Below are 17,641 nucleotides of genomic sequence, written 5' to 3'. Positions count from 1 at the left end.
AGTGTGTTGAATCACTGACCTGAGTGGTGAGGGTGGCTGGGTGGTATCAGCATTGGGGTCCAACAGGAATCTGCGCTGGGTGAGTTTGGTCTGAGTACCGGCAGTAGACAGGTCCAATACTGGGTAGCCCATCTGTTTGGTCCATGTGTCCATCACATCTGCCACAGGCAACCCACTCACCTGCAACCCAAAAATGTTAGTGTATAACACACAAGTACACTAGATGTATTGAAATATTAACAATAATATCAACAATACTATCAACTTTGATATTTTGAAACTACTACGACTAAATTAGATATGACAAACATACGTTAGCAAGGGATGCCCAGAAGTTGGCTGTTTTGGCATTCTGAAAATGGAAATCTTTCAAATATTTCTGTTGAAGGGAGAGAAAAACAGGTTACTATCCATAGATTTTATGATAAATAAAATGCAAGCTACGTATCTGACAGTAATCATCATTTTAATTCAACAGGGAAGTAATTGCATGTCCCTAACACTCACTATTACCAAATTATTCTGCTATTGACTGAATAGGGATCAAGAGACTTGGTGTAGGGATACTTCTATCCACTTTACGTCAAATGAAATGGATTCTTACCCGACAACCATCTCGGAAGATGTCTCGACCCAACCAGTCCTCCACCATCCTGAGAATTGATGCCCCCTACAGGAAGATGTTTGGAACAAATTTCAAGACAAATTTAATTGAAGTACATTTTATTTCATCCCATGTAGTAGAGTGAAACGTGGTGGTTTTAGATTACCTTGTTGTAGGATATACCATCAAACACAGAGGTAATCTCAGCCGGAGTTGACACATCCACAATGATTGGATGGGAGGTGACGAGTGCATCGTCCACCATGACAGGTAGTACATCACTGATGATCATGATGTCACGCTGGTAAAGACAGAACGAAGTAGATGTAGTATCTATTCATAACCAGAATTGGGATCAAAACAATTCCATTTCAGATCACTCAATTCAGCATCTGTCAGATGGACTCACCATTCCCCAGAGAGGCTCAGCCTTCTCTACACCGATGTACTCAAAGAAACTGGCAAAGCCCTCATTTAGCCAAAGGTCATCCCACCAATCCATGGTCACAATGTTTCCAAACCACTGCAGGAAAATCCAACATGCAAAGTTATCTGACAGCTGAATTTATTTCAAAACAAGTGTGTATGAGTGAGAGTGTGACAGGGTTAGGAAAATGTGGAGCCCGACATTTGCCATTTGAGAAATCTGCCAGACCCATATGCATTGGGTACGTAACCTGATTAGGGCATCCACCCACGGTGGCAAGATTTTTTCATTTAGTCCCTTATTCCTAGTACGCAATGATTACATCAAGTGTGTGACTCTACAAACTTGTTGGATGCATTCGCTGTTTGTTTTGGTTTTGCTTCAGATTATTTTGTGCCCAATAGAAATTAATGGTAAATAATGTATTGTATAATTTTGGAGTCACTTATATTGTAAATAAGAATTTAATGTTTCTAAACACTATTACATTAATGTGGATGCTGCCATGGTTATGGATAGTCTTGAATGAATCGTGAATAATTATGAGTGAGAATGTTAGATGAACAAATATCATTCCCCAAAGACATGCTAACCTCTCACCATTACAATAACAGGGGAGGTTAGCACTTTTGGGGGGGTATGATATTTATCCCTCTAACTTTCTCACTCATCATTATTCACAATTCATTCAGGATTATCCAAAGTGATGGAGTACAGAGCCAAAACAAAGAATTTGTCACTGTCCAAGTACTTTTGGAGTTCACTGTAAATACATTTTCATGCACACAAAATATCAAAACATTCAGTGTAACACTCTTTGGCTCTGCATACAATATAAAACACAAAACAAAGCTACAGGCACAAAAACAGGCACAATATGAACAAATAAACCTACAATTTCTACTGGTATTTACCAGGTATTTTGTCAATTCAAATCCTACCGAACAAGCTTTTTCACATTCACCTTAAACAATTATCTTATGACATATCCTTTTGGGTGGATTTACATTCTTGTTTTATTGCTACTGATTGAATATGACAGTGTTTTACATGTAGTTCACTACTTGCCAGTGTTGGAGAGTTGTGAACTACATGTAGTTCAACTAGTAATTTAAACAACATTTTACTGTAGCTCGGTACTAGTTGAACCAAATTATAATCTTGTTAGTCTTGTCAGTAGTTAATAACTTGTTTTGGCGGTGTAGCTAACTTACTGGAACTACACACTACTTGTTTTGCTCAAATAAAATATGGGTGAAGTATAAGGCAAGTATCAGTCCTTCCTAATTCTCACTTGAAACATGTTGTTTTCTGTGTTTATTAGGCTAAATGACACATTCTGTTAACATCTGACCCCAGATTGATATTTTCTTGAAATTTGTAGTCTATGACATTTCAGATTTAGATATGATAATATTTCACTAAGTGGCTTGGATGTAGTGAACCATTTTTTCAAAATAGCTTTAGTTCAGTAAACTATATTTTTCTGTAGCTTAACTTCTTCCAGTGTGAAGTAATTGGTAAACTATGATTTCAGAAAAGCTTCCCCAACAGTATTTATTACTTTATGATTTGATCACTGTCTGAACTGCACATTGTGATCATTGTGATCCAGGTTGTTTGTATCTAAGCATTTCGTATTATTCTGTATGTAACTCCGAGACACTCCATTTAGTATATGTTAAGTTTCGTATGGTATGTATTAATTTGTGGATGTCCATCCCCAATTTTGTATGATATGTTACGAATTATAATTCATATTATGTTGTGAATTTGAAAAACGTACAATATGTTATAAATATGCTAAATGTGATGCCGATAGAGATAGTCGCCTCGCTTCGAGTCCTTAGGAAACTATGTACTATTTTTTTTTAAATGTATTATTTCTTGCATTTTTAGCCCAGAAAATCTTAAGAATTATTACTTACAAACATGAAGAACTATTGTATACAAGGGTGACGTCAACTTACCAACATTATGACCAGGAATACGACTTTCCCGAAGCGGATCCTTTGTTCGGACCACCACCCATGACAGACAGTGGATCTAATCCCAGAAGCCGACCCAAAAAGATGTTGCCGCAGAAGAGGCAGACTGAGCGGCCTCCTGGTCAGGCTCCGTAGGCGTGCATACCGCACAATGCTTCAAAGTATACTACTCACCAATGTCCAGTCTCTTAACAACAAGGTAGATGAAATCAGAGCTAGGGTTGCCTTCAAGAGAGAAATCAGAGATTGTAACATTCTCTGTTATACGGAAACATGGCTCTCTTGGGATACGTTGTCGGAGTCGGTTCAGCCACTAGGCTTCTTCATGCATCACGCTGACAGCGATAAACACCTATCTGGGAAGAATGGCGGGGGTGTATGCTTCATGATTAACGACTCATGGTGTAATCATAACAACATACAGGAAATCAAGTCCTTCTGCTCACCCAACCTAGAATTCCTTACGGCCATATGATCTCCCAAGAGAATTCTTGTCAGTTATCGTCACAACTGTGTATAAATACCCCATCAAGCAGACTTCACAACGGCCCTCAAGGAACTTTACTGGACTCTATTTGTAAACTGGAAACCATATATCCTGAGGCTGCATTTATTGTAGCAAAGCAAATTTGAGAACAAGGCTACCTAAATATTGATTGCAGCACTCACGCGAGCAATACAATCACTGCTACTCTAACTTCCATGATGCATACAAGGACCTCCCTCTCCCTCCCTTCGGGTAATCCGTTTTATAGGCAGAAACTCAAACAGGATGTACCCGTGACTAGAACCATTCAACGCTGGTCTCACCAATCGGAATCCACGATTCAAGATAGTTTTGATCATGTGAACTGGGAAATGTTCTGGGCAGCCTCAGAGAAGAACATCGATCTATACGCTGACTCGGTGAGTGAGTTTATTAGGAAGTGCATTGGAGATGTTGTACCCACTGACTATTAAAACCTACCCTAACCAGAAACTGTGGATAGATGGCGGCATTCACGCAATTCTGAATTCTGACCATCGCATTTGACCATGGAAAGAGGAGTGGGAATATGAACGAATATAAACAGTGTAGTTATTCCCTCCGCAAGGCAATCAAACAAACAAAATGTCGGTATAGGGACAAAGTGGAGTCGCAATAAGAAATTAGACGTATGTGGCAGGGTCTACAGGAAATCAGACTACAAAAGGAAAACCTGCCACATCACGGACATCGATGTCTCGCTTCCAGACAAACTAAACACCGTTGCCCGCTTTGAGGATAATACAGTGCCATCATCGAGGCCCGCTAACAAGGACTGCGCCCCCCCCCCTCCTTCGTCGTGGCCGACGTGAGTAAGACATTTAAAAATGTTAACCCTTGCAAGGTTGCTGGCCTATCCCTAGCCACGTCCTCAGAGCATGCGCAGACCAGCTGGCTGGTGTGTTTACAGACATATTCAATCGCTCCCTATCCCAGTCTACATTCCTCACATGTTTCAGGCAAAGATAACTAAATGACTACTGCCCCATAGCACTCACTTCTGTCATCATGAAGTGCTTTGAGAGACTAGTCAAGGATCATATCACCTCCACCTCACCCTAGACCCACTTCAGTTTGCATACCGCCCCAACAGGTCCACAGACGATGCAATCCCATCAGGACAAGACGAATACCAATGTAAGAATGTTGTTCATTGTCTACAGCTCAACATTTAACACCATAGTACCCTCCAAGCTCATCATTAAGCTGGAGGCCCTGGGTCTCAACCCCGCCCTGTGCAATTGGGTCCTGGACTTTCTGATGGGCCGCCCCCAGGTGGTGAATGTAGGAAGCAACATCTCCACTTCGTTGATCCTCAACACTGGGGCCCCACAACGATGCATGCTCAGCCCCCTCCTGTACGCCCTGTTTACCCATGACTGCATGGCCAAGCAAGACTTCAACTCAATCATCAAGTTTGCAGATGACACAACAGTAGTGGGCTTGATTACCAACAATGACGAGACAGCCTACAGCAAGGAGGTGAGGGCACTCAGAGTGTGGTGTCAGAAAAACAACCTCTCACTCAACATCAACAAAACAAAGGAGATGATCGTGGACTTCAGGAAACAGCAGAGGGAGCAACCCCCCATCCACATCGAAGGGACAGCAGTGGAAAGCTTCAAGTTCCTCAGCGTACACATCACAGACAAACTGAAATAGTCCACTCACACAGACAGTGTGGTGAAGAAGGTGCAACAGCGCCTCTTCGACCTCAGGAGGCTGAAGAAATTTGGCTTGTCACCTAAAACCCTGACAAACTTTTACAGATGCACAATCAAGAGCATCCTGTCGGACTGCATCATCGCTTGGTACAGCAACTGCACCGCCCTCCACCGCAAGGCTATCCAGAGGGTGGTGTGGTCTGCACAACGCATCACCGGGGGCAAACCACCTGCCCTCCAAGCCACCTACAGCCCCGATGTCACAGGAAGGCCAAAACGATATTCAAGGACAACAACCACCCGAGCCACTGCCTGTTTACCCCGCTACCATCCAGAAGGCGAGGTCAGTACAGGTGCATCAATGCTGGGGCCGAGAGACTGAAAAACAGCTTCTATCTCAAGGCCATCAGATAGGTAAACAGTAATCACTAACTCAGAGAGGCTGCTGCCTACATAGAGACTCAGATCACTGGCCACTTTAATAAATGAATCACTAGTCACTTTAATGATGTTAACATATCTTACATTACTCATCTCATATGTATATACTGTACCTTATACTATCTATTGCACCTTGCCTATGCCGCTTGGCCATCGCTCATCCATATATTTTTCCATCCCTTTAGATTTGTGTGTATTAGCTGGTTGTTGGGGAATTGTTAGATATTACTGTACTGGGTTTGGCAGAACTAGAAGCACAAGCATTTCGCTACACTCACATTAACATCTGCTAACCATGTGTATGTGACCAATAACATTTGATACGAATTTGCAAAACATTAAACATGTTATGAATTGCAAAATGTATGATATGTCATGAATTCTAGCTAGCTCGCTAATGTTAGCTAGGCTAGGGATTAGGGTTAGGAGTTAGGTTAAATGGTTAAATGGTTAAGGTTAGGGGAACATAACATGCTAAGTAGTTGCAAAGTAGCTAAAAAGTAGTAAGTAGTTTAAAAGTTGCTAATTAGCTATAATGCTGAAGTTGTCTGTGATAACTTTTGAACTCGCAAACTTTGGGTTGCTAGGCCTTGAAGTTTGGTATGTAACCATACCACATACTAGCTGGAGTGTCTCCGATTTACCTACAGAATAGCATGAAATGCTCTGAGACCAGGTTGGGTTCTAACTCTGGTTTGGTTGCAACTATGCTGATATTCACCTTCCTGTTAACAGACTATGGAAACAAGGAAACAGAAGCCAGCTCTCACTTGCCCCTCAGTCCTTTAACTTTGGACAATTCATAAAACTTTATGGACAGCACCATCACCGTCTTATTGCCGAACAATAAAGAGATGATATCTTGGAAAAAGGTCTTATTGTGTTGCCTATCATAAAAGGTTTGATGGATAACTGGAGGGCGGACGTACTTCAATAGAACACTAGTATTTTCATGACCAAATTCAGGGTCAGTGTAAAACCTTTCCAAGCTATTGATTGGAACAAAGATATGGTGGTTCTCTTTTCTAAACATTGAGTTCTGCCGCTAATGGTTGCCTCATGACTTTACATCCTCATTTAGGCTTCATCATGGTGACACAATACCGTAAAAAAAATCTTGGGTGATTGAGCTTTGGGTCCCTCTATGATTATAAATATTAGATCTGACTTGAATTTCCACTATAAGATGTGTTCCAGTAGTTTTCCACTGTAACATGAAAAATGAAGAACTCTGGAGCGTTCTTTAGTGATAGTGTTTCTGTTGTGGTAGTGTTTCTGTTGTGGTAGTGTTGGGGACATGAGTCTCTCACCTGGTGGACAAGCTCATGAGCGATGACACTGGCCACACGTTGTTTGTTGTACGACGAGGACTGGTTCTCATCATAGAGGAGGTTGGCCTCCCTGTAGGTGATCAGACCCCAGTTCTCCATGGCCCCCGTGCCAAAGTCAGGGATGGCAATCTTATCTGGTAGAAGAGAAAAACATTTTATGCAAACATGTGTGTGTATAACGCATTATTCATTAATTTTATCCAGTGGTCACAACAGTTTACAGACAGAGGAGATCGCAAATTACCTAGCTTTGGGATGGAGTAATTCATGTTGAAATATTCCTCAAAGTAGTCAAAAATAACCTTTGTCGTGTCCGCTGCATACTCCGCAGTCCTGATTTGTGCAGGCTGTGCATAGATTCGCAACTGGAATAAAAGGATTTGAAAGCAGAGTTGTTAAGTGTGTATACACTACAGAATGTGTAAGTGTGTGTGTGTGTTTACATTTAATCAAGACAGTAGAATTCTTTATATTGTCCAGTAACAAACATTTGCATTGTAAAATGTCACTAACGGCTGAAAACTCAACACAAAAGACTAACAGCTGTGACGCAGATCAGAGACCAAAGATAGATAAACTACACCATTTAAAACATTGTACTTACACTACATGAACAAAAGTATGTGGACACCTTGTCGACACCTGCTTGTCGATCATCTCATTCGAAATCATATGCATTAATATGGAGTTGGTCCCCCCCATTGCTGCTATAACAGCCTCCACTCTTCTGAGAAGGCTTTCCAATAGATGTTGAAACATTGGGCTCCCGAGTCGCGCAGTGCAAGAGACGTCACTACAGTCCCTGGTTGGAATCCAGGCTGTATCACATCCGGCCGTGATTGGGAGTCCCATAGGGTGGTGCACAATTAGCGCCGTCGTCTGGGTTTGGCCGGGGAATTTGTTCTTAATGGACTTGCCTAGTTAAACAAAGGTTAAATAAAAAAACATTGCTGCGGGGACTTCCATTCAGCCACAAGAGCATAAGTGAGGTAAGGCACTGATGTTGGGCCATTAGGCCTGGCTCGCAGTCAGCATTCCAATTCATCCCAAAGGTGTTCGATGGTGTTGAGGTCAGGGCTCTGTGCAGGTCAGTCAAGTTCTTCCACACCGATCTCGACAAACCCTTTCTATATGGACCTCGTTTTGTGCACAGGGGCATTGTCATGCTGAAACAGGAAAAGCCCATCCCCCAAGGGGCCTAGCCCAGGCCAAACCCAAACATATGGCAGCAGATCCACAAGGTCTGCCATGAGAGGTGACTGTATAGTTCCCTTAAGGAAAAGCACCTTTAGTAAATCCGTTTTCTCTGTGAGAGCTTCCCATGTCTGGAATACACTGCCGTCAGACACACATAACTGCACCACATATCACACTTTCACAAAATGCTTGAAGACATGGCTAAAGGTCAGATTTGTGAACATGGTCCCTAGCTGTGTGTTGCCGCTTTCCATGTCTGTTGTCTAACTTGTGAGGTGTGGAAACACTGTTGTTTTTATGAATTTTGTCTTGCTGCTTTTTGTTCTATGTCTGTATGCTATGTCTTGCTTGTCCTATGTTGCTATTGTCTATATTGTAATTGTTTTTAATAACCTGCCCAGGGACTGCGGTTGAAAATTAGCCGGCTTGCTAAAACAGGCACTTTTACTGAAACGTTGATTAAAGTGCACTGTCCCTGTAAAAATAAAATAAACTCATTATTCCTCAACCACCAAACTTTACAGTTGGCACTATGCATTGGGGCAGGTAGCATTCTCTTGGCATCTGCCAAACCCAGATTTGTCTGTCGGACTGTGTGATTCATCACTCAAGAGAGCGCGTTTCCACTGCTGCAGAGTCCAATGGCGGAGAGCTTTACACTTTACTTTACACTCCAGCTGATGCTTGGCATTGCGCCTGGTGATCTATGGCTTGTGTGCGGCTGCTCGGCTATGGAATCTTTTCATGAAGCTCCTGACGAACAGTTCATGTGCTGACGTTGCATCCAGATGCACTTTGCGGTCCAGTTCTGTGAGCTTGTGTAGCCTACCACTTCGCGGCTGAGCTGTTATTGCTCCCAGATGTTTCCACTTCACAATAACAGCACTTACAGTTGACCGGGGCAGCTCTAGCAGGCCAGAAATTTGATGAACTGATTTGTTGGGAAGGTGGCATCCTATGAAGGTGCCATGTTGAAAGTCACTGAGCTCTTCAGTAAGGCCATTCTACTGCCAATGTTTGTCCATTGAGATTGCATGGCTGTGTGCTCGATTTTATACACCTGTCAGCAATGGGTGTGGCTGAAATAGCCAAATCAACTATTTTGAAGGGGTGTCCACATACTTTTGTGAATATGTAGTGTAGCTTTTCCACCATTTAAAACATTGAACTTCACAGGCTTAAATTGTTACAACATTTACTCTCAACTGTAGACTATACAATATGATTTACAACATGTTATACAGTCAGTCTTTTCTTAGTTTAAGGTATGGAAGGACCAATGACTGCTGAGAAAAATAGCAAGTACTTACAGGAATTCCTCGGGACGAGTTCCTTTCCACAAACGTGAACTGGTGCACAGCAAAACATACCAAATAGGTACTCATTGGAACGGACCTCTGAAAGAACGTTTTGATCTTATTGCCAGGAAGCGTTTCTGGGGTGCCCTGGAAAGTAAGAGGTTCTGTGGTTTAATGAAGATGTCAGACAGCATCTTATAGTTGTGTTCTCAGTACCAAAGCCCCGGAGCAGAAGATTGATGGCTCCTGCTCTTGCATTCATGACACTCACTCTCCTCTCTCTCTGTGTGACTCCCATTACAGTTTCAAGAAAACTAACCGGTAACACTATATGCCACCCGTTTTGTGATACATTCAATAAGTTGTGGATACATTTATGCATTTTTATAAATTGGGTGGCTCGAGCCCTGAATGCTGATTGGCTGACAGCCGTGGTATATCAGACCATATACCACGGGTATGAAAAAGCCTTTCTTTTTAGTGCTCTAATTACGTTGGTAACCAGTTTATAATAGCAATAAGGCACCTCGGGGGTTTGTGATATATGGCAAATATACCACGGCTAAGGGCTATATACATGCACTCCGCTTTGCATCGTGCTTAAGAACAGCCCTTAGCCATGGTATATTGGCCATACACCACACCCCCTCGTGCCTTATTGCTTAAATATAGAATGTTATATAAGAAGCAATTTGTAGTACTTGTGTTGATATTTTTTTATGCATAGACTGTACCTCCATTGGCATATTGGCGAGGGCTCCATAGTCCTTGTCGTGGGTGATGGAAATATTGTAAGTGGCCTTTTTGTTCGGCTCATCAAAACAGGGGAAAGATTTGCGGGCGTCTGTTGGCTCATGGTCGGTGGCAGCAATTTTTCTTGGGAGAAAAAGAAACATGGCATGATTCCATGAACAACTAAGCCTCCCCATTTAGCTATTATGTTGTTTTCAATGAATGTTGAACTATGCAGTATTTACTGGATTGTGGCATTCTAAATGTACCCCCGCACATTGACTCGGTACCAGTACCCCCTGTATATAGTCTCATTGTTATTTTATGTTACTTTTTAAAATGATATATATATATATTTAATTTTACCTTTATTTAACCAGGCAAGTCAGTTAAGAACACATTCTTATTTTCAATGACGGCCTGGGAACAGTGGGTTAACTGCCTGTTCAGGGGCAGAACGACAGATTTGTACCTTGTCAGCTCGGGGGTTTGAACTTGCAACCTTCCGGTTACTAGTCCAACGCTCTAACCACTAGGCTACGCTGCCGCCCCAATATATAAATATATTAGATTTATTTTTAAAAACTTTTTAGTAAATATTTTCTGAACTGCATTGTTGGTTAAGGGCTTGTAATAAGCATTTCACGGTAAGGTTTGAAATTGTATTCCGCGCATGTGACATTAAATTTGATTTGAAATGTTTTTACATTTTTTATTTCACCTTTATTTAACCAGGTAGGCCAGTTGAGAACAAGTTCATTTACAACTGCGACCTGGCCAAAATGAAGCAAAGCAGAGCGACAAAAACAACACAGTTACACATGGGATAAACAAACGTACAGTCATTTGCACAATAGAAAAGGTCTATGTACAATGTGTACAAATGTAATAAGATTACGGAGGTAAGGCAATAAATAGGCCATAGAGGCGAAATAATTACAATTTATCATTAACACTGGAGTGATCGATGTGTAAGTAGAGATACTGGGGTGCAAAAGAGCAACAAAAACTATGGGGATGAGGTAGTTGGATGTGCCATTTACAGGGCTGTGTACAGGTACAGTGATCAGTAAGCTGCTCTGACAGCTGATGGTTAAAGTTGGTGAGGGAAATAAAAGTCTCCAGCTTCAGTAATTTTTGCAATTCGTTCCAGTCATTGACAGCAGAGAAATGGAAGGAAAGGCAGCCAAAGCAGGTGTTGGCTTTGGGGATGACCAGTGAAATATATCTGCTGGAGCGCGTGCTACGGGTGGGTGTTGCTTTGGAGCTGAGATAAGGCGGAGCTTTACCTAGCAAAGACTTATCGATGACCTGAAGCCAGTGGGTTTGGCAACGAATATGTAACGAGAGCCAACAAGAGCATACAGGTCGCAGTGGTGGGTAGTACAGTGGGGCAAAACAGTATTTAGTTAGCCACCAATTGTGCAAGTTCTCCCACTTAAAAAGATGAGAGAGGCCTGTAATTTTCATCATAGGTACACTTCAACTATGACAGACAAAATGAGGAAAAGAAATCCAGAAAATCACATTGTAGGATTTTTAATGTATTTATTTGCAAATTATGGTGGAAAATAAGTATTTGGTCACCTACAAGCAAGCATGATTTCTGGCTCTCACAGACCTGTAACTTCTTCTTTAAGAGGCTACTCTGTCCTCCACTCGTTACCTGTATTAATGGCACCTGTTTGAACTTGTTATCAGTATAAAATACACCTGTCCACAACCTCAAACAGTCACACTCCAAACTCCACTATGGCCAAGACCAAAGAGCTGTCAAAGGACACCAGAAATAAAATTGTAGACCTGCACCAGGCTGGGAAGACCAAATCTGCAATAGGTAAGCAGCTTGGTTTGAAGAAATCAACTGTGGGAGCAATTATTAGGAAATGGAAGACATACAAGACCACTGATAATCTCCCTCGATCTGGGGCTCCACGCAAGATCTCACCCCGTGGGGTCAAACTGATCACAAGAAAGGTGAGCAAAAATCCCAGAACCACACGGGGGGACCTAGTGAATGACCTGCAGAGAGCTGGGACCAAAGTAACAAAGCCTACCATCAGTAACACACTACGTCGCCAGGGACTCAAATCCTGCAGTGCCAGACGTGTCCCACTGCTTAAGCCAGTACATGTCCAGGCCCGTCTGAAGTTCGCTAGAGAGCATTTGGATGATCCAGAAGAAGATTGGGAGAATGTCATATGGTCAGATGAAACCAAAATATAACTTTTTGGTAAAAACTCAACTCGTCGTGTTTGGAGGACAAAGAATGCTGAGTTGCATCCAAAGAACACCATACCTACTGTGAAGCATGGGGGTGGAAACATCTTGCTTTGGGGCTGTTTTTCTGCAAAGGGACAAGGACGACTGATCCGTGTAAAGGAAAGAATGAATGGGGCCATGTATCGTGAGATTTTGAGTGAAAACCTCCTTCCATCAGCAAGGGCATTGAAGATGAAACGTGGCTGGGTCTTTCAGCATGATAATGATCCCAAACACACCGCCCGGGCAACGAATGAGTGGCTTCGTAAGAAGCATTTCAAGGTTCTGGAGTGGCCTAGCCAGTCTCCAGATGTCAACCCCATAGAAAATCTTTGGAGGGAGTTGAAAGTCCGTGTTGCCCAGCAACAGCCCCAAAACATCACTGCTCTAGAGGAGATCTGCATGGAGGAAAAACATTTGACCTCTGTCATTGCCAACAAAGGGTATATAACAAAGTATTGAGATAAACTTTTGTTATTGACCAAATACTTATTTTCCACCATAATTTGCAAAAAAATTCATAAAAAATCCTACAATGTGATTTTCTGGATTTTCTTTCTCATTTTGTCTGTCATAGTTGAAGTGTACCTATGATGAAAATTACAGGCCTCTCATCTTTTTAAGTGGAAGAACTTGCACAATTGATGGCTGACTAAATACTTTTTTGCCCCACTGTATATGGGGCTTTGGTGACTAAATGGATGGCATTGTGATAGACTGCATCCAATTTTCTGAGTAGAGTGTCGGAGGCTATTTTGTAAATGACATTGTCGAACTCAAGGACCGGTAGGATAGTCAGTTTTGTGAGGATGTTTGGCAGCATGAGTGAAGGATGCTTTGTTGCGAAATAGGAAGCCGATTCTAGATTTGGATTGGAGATGCTTAATGTGAGTCTGGAAGGAGAGTTTACAGTCTAACCAGACACCTAGGTATTTGTAGTTGTCCACATATTCTAAGTCAGAACCGTCCAGAGTAGTGATGCTAGTCGGGCGGGCAGCAATTGGTTGAAGAGAATGCATTTAGTTTTACGAGCATTTAAAAGCAGTTGGACACATTTAAAAAGCAAAGAGAAAATGGACACATCATGGCCAATGCTGTAGCTTACTACACTTGTCCACCTTTCAAGTTTTACTTCCGAGACCTAAGGACTAAGGTTCTATTTGCGCAATCACAGTTTTCACATCCCAGATCTCAGAACTGTTTTGTAGTGAATTCTTCCTTCATAACCCATAAAGATACCTGCAGTGCTGAGTATCAAAATCCGAAGACATTTGTAAATACATGTTTTTAGGGGGGTGCAATCGCAAATAGAACCTTATGGCTCTGAAATGTCAATCTGGGTTCCGCAATAAAGTTCTATCTGCCACAGAATGTTACAATTATTGCAATTTTAATAGAAAAGTACAGACATTTAATGATTAAATGAAAGTGAATATCATTACTTCTTTCTAATCACGTCATCAAATATACTGAACAAAAATATAAAGGAAACATGGAACAATCTAAGATTTTACTGAGTTACAGTTCACAAGGAAATCAGTCAATTTAAATTAATTAGGCCATAATCTATGGATTTCACATGACTGGGAATACAGATATGCATCTGTTGGTCACAGATACCTTAAAAAAAGGTAGGGGCATGGATCAGAAAGCCAGTCAGTATTTGGTATGACCACCATTTGCCTCAACTGTGCAACACATCTCCTTCACAGAGAGTTGATCAGGCTGTTGATTGTGGCCTGTGGATTGTTGTACCACTCCTCTTCAATGGCTATGCGAAGTTGCTGGATATTGGTGGGAACTGGAATATGCTGTCGTACACATGCGGTGATGGCGGCAGATAAATGGCCCGACAATGGACCTCAGGATCTGGTCACGGTATCTCTGTGCATTCAAATTGCCAGCGATAAAAATGTAATTGTGTTCATAGCTTATTCCTGCCCATACCATAACCCAACTGACACCACGGGGCACTCTGTTCACAACATTAACATCAGCCATACTCGTGGATGTGAGGCTGGTTGTAAGTACTGCCAAATTCTCTAAAATGACGTTGGAGGTGGCTTATGGTAGAGAAATGTACAGTGAATTATCTGGCAACAACTCTGGTGACATTCCTGCAGTCAACATGCCAATTGCATGCTCCCTCAAAATAAAACATCTGTGGCTTTGTGTTGTGTTAAAAAACTGCACATATTAGTGGCCTTTTATTGTCCAACACAAGGTGCACCTGTGTAATGATCATGCTGTTTAATCAGCTTCTTGATATGCCACACATTTCTGGTGGATGGAGTATCTTGGCAAATGATACATGCTCACCAACATGGATTTAAAAGAAATGTGTGCACAAAATTTGAGAGAAATAAGCTTTTTGGCCTTATGGAAAATTTGAGATCTTCTATTTTAGCTCATGAAACATGGGACCAAAATTTTACATGTTGCGTTTATATTTTTGTTTAGTGTATATTAATTCCTGTTCAACGTTAGATCAGATAGATAACTAGCAATATTGCTAAAGGTTAGATCTGGATGAGTAAACTGATATTTTTTCTGGTCTCTGACACCCAGTCAGTAAACTCCTTGCTAGTTATCAATAAAATGTGGTAAGTTGGTGCACCTCCTTCCAAGGAGGTTTATTTATTAGTATAGAACAAGACAAAAACAGGAATGCTTCTCCTAAAGGTTTTAAACATGCTCTAATCATCTGTATTTATTTGTTTTTACTATGAAGAGTTTACTTTATGGTCATTCTTCTGAAAAAGTGGTGGGAAAAACATTGAAGTAATTGAAAGAGGACCAGAACCAATGATATGAATAATCAAGGACTAGGGACTATCAGCAATTATGTATAGTTTTGAGGGGAGTATAAATTCCAGATCGCAGAACTGTTTTGTGACGTCTTCCTCTTTCATGACTCAATAAGTATCACCTTACATACAATTATTTTTGATTGACAACTCAGCATTGTGTGATTGGATTGCAGATCAAATTGGATTTTTCACATCATAAATGGACTTTCTTTTCACATGTAAAAGGACTACCTAAAGAGCAACTCTGTGAATAACTGATTTATGACCAAAATGTCAGATATAGTCCAAAGGACTATAAGGTTCTTATTGACACACTAAAAACTACACATCATAGACGCTATCATTTGAACTTTGTATAACAGCAATTTAACAGACAATCTGTAACAGGTAATTATGGATTTTCAGATACACTCTGACCTTAGCATTAATGTGAACATGGTTAAACCTTGATAAGAATCACTGCACTCCCTGGGAAAATAAGTTAATTTTTCCCTCAGTGGTTTCATCCCATTACACCCATGTTTGGAGTAGGTCTGTAGTGTGATATAAAGCACTTACAGATGGTATTTTGCATTAACCATTCTAAATAGTTGCTTTTTCTTGCCCTGTTCCAACAATTTACTTGGAATACTGGGCAGCATATCTGCCAAGATGGAAATCCCCAATGAGGGATTGTTGTACATTCCCGTCAGAATCTGCACGTCGTTATACTACAATTAATAGTAGTCATGGTGGTAGTAGTAGTAGCAGCAGCAGTTACTAGAGTGAACAATATTTCTCTCTAACATTAATGGCATTTTCCAGTGAGCTGCTGATGTGCACTCATACACATGCATGCATGTACACACACACACACACACACACACACACACACACACACACACACACACACACACACACACACACACACACACACACACACACACACACACACACACAGTTGTCAACACTCAGATTACAACTTGTAAACTTGTTCCCAAAAGGACATTTTCCTTAAAGACATTTGGCTGAGGATCTGTCTGAAGTTGTGCAGATTTTCTTCCCTCTCCCACATTTTACATCGGAGTCATGGTTATAGATCTATTAAAATGGGTACAAAGTAGCATATACAGCACACATAACACTGAGCATGAGGGATTTAGTTACATTGTAACCATTCTCATGCATTTATTAATTTCGGTCTTCATAAATATGGTCTTCCCCTAACTGGTGGATGGTTCAATTTTTGAAAAATTATATTACATCAGAGTCAAACAAAAACTGAAATACACCCAATCTATTACCAAACATTCATGCCTCCAATGACTTACTTGATGGCTCCGTTCTCTGTGTAGGTGACTCTGTAGAAGCCCACCAGAGATCCATTGAGCCAGCCTTGAAAGTCCAGGCTGAGAACGTACACCTCACTGAGCTTGGTGGCCACAAGCTCCTCTGCCGCTTCGACTACCACATACTCCTGTGGTTTGAACTCAAAGCAACCCTTGATGGCCACGGTGACCTCCCTCTGAGCCTGTGGGGTTTTCAGGACGAGCCTGGGGACTGCACTGATGAACGTCTCTCGGATGTGGAGCCACAGGTGCCTTGTGGGTCGGCTCACCTCCAGGTGCACGGACACGCTCCCCGTGTAGAGGTCAGTGGTCAGGTCAGGCTCCAGATGGAGATCATAATGCACTGGCTTCACGTAGTCTGGCAGCCGGAAATTCTTCCAGTCCCCGTCAGTGTTGTTGGAGGGTTTGCAGGGCCCCCTGTCAGCTGGTGGGGGGGTGGGCTTGGGGTTTCCTCTGTGGGGGCCGGGTCAGCCAGGGTACTGTCCGGCCGCGTGAGGCCCACCCCCAGCCCAACAGCAATGGCGGACACCACCACTACCGCACAGATGAGGGCCACATGCTTTCCGCGGATGGAGTAGCGCTTCTCCTCCTTTTCAAAGTCCATGCTTTCAACCATGGTGCCCGGCTTGGTGGCGCAAGACCATACGCTGTGGTCTCAGATATCCTCTGAATCCCCTACAGGAGGAATAACGTGGGAGAAAACAGCTGTTTCCAGATCAGATTTCCAGTGGGTTGCAAGCAGAAGCGGAGCACAAAGCCAAACTGATTTAAAACTGACTGCAGATCAGTTTCTTGGAGAACTTGATAAGAGGACCCTAGAGTTCAAGCATATCTAAGAGGAAAAACTATTGGTCTGAGTTGATCCAAGCTCTGTCTGCCTGTCACCGAGCGCAGGGCAGCCTGTGGGAGGTGGAGAGAGGTTAACCGGAGTGGTGAAGAGGAGGGTTGCGGAGGGGGAGTCTACAACACAACAGAGAGAAGGACTCCCACACACTGGAGGCAAGACTTATACACTAGACAGAAAACTCAGTGC

General features: G+C 42.1%; 1 protein-coding gene across 1 annotated transcript in view; it reads right to left on the bottom strand.

The window, feature by feature from the left end:
• Nucleotides 1-17,641, bottom strand: part of LOC115138611 (glutamyl aminopeptidase-like) — a 25,939-nt gene extending 8,298 nt beyond the window's left edge. The window contains 11 exon segments of the mRNA XM_029675649.2: nt 20-180; nt 314-379; nt 605-670; nt 771-905; nt 1,014-1,127; nt 6,961-7,115; nt 7,226-7,346; nt 9,489-9,623; nt 10,211-10,352; nt 16,591-17,060; nt 17,063-17,641. Coding sequence (XP_029531509.2) covers nt 20-180; nt 314-379; nt 605-670; nt 771-905; nt 1,014-1,127; nt 6,961-7,115; nt 7,226-7,346; nt 9,489-9,623; nt 10,211-10,352; nt 16,591-17,060; nt 17,063-17,224 — 1,727 coding nt within the window. The 5' untranslated portion in view covers nt 17,225-17,641.

This window comes from Oncorhynchus nerka, linkage group LG12 (genome assembly GCF_034236695.1).
Source record: "Oncorhynchus nerka isolate Pitt River linkage group LG12, Oner_Uvic_2.0, whole genome shotgun sequence".
NCBI lineage: Eukaryota > Metazoa > Chordata > Actinopteri > Salmoniformes > Salmonidae > Oncorhynchus > Oncorhynchus nerka.
The sequence above is the reverse complement of the archived record's forward strand: the minus strand, read 5'-3'. Positions and strand labels throughout refer to the sequence as shown.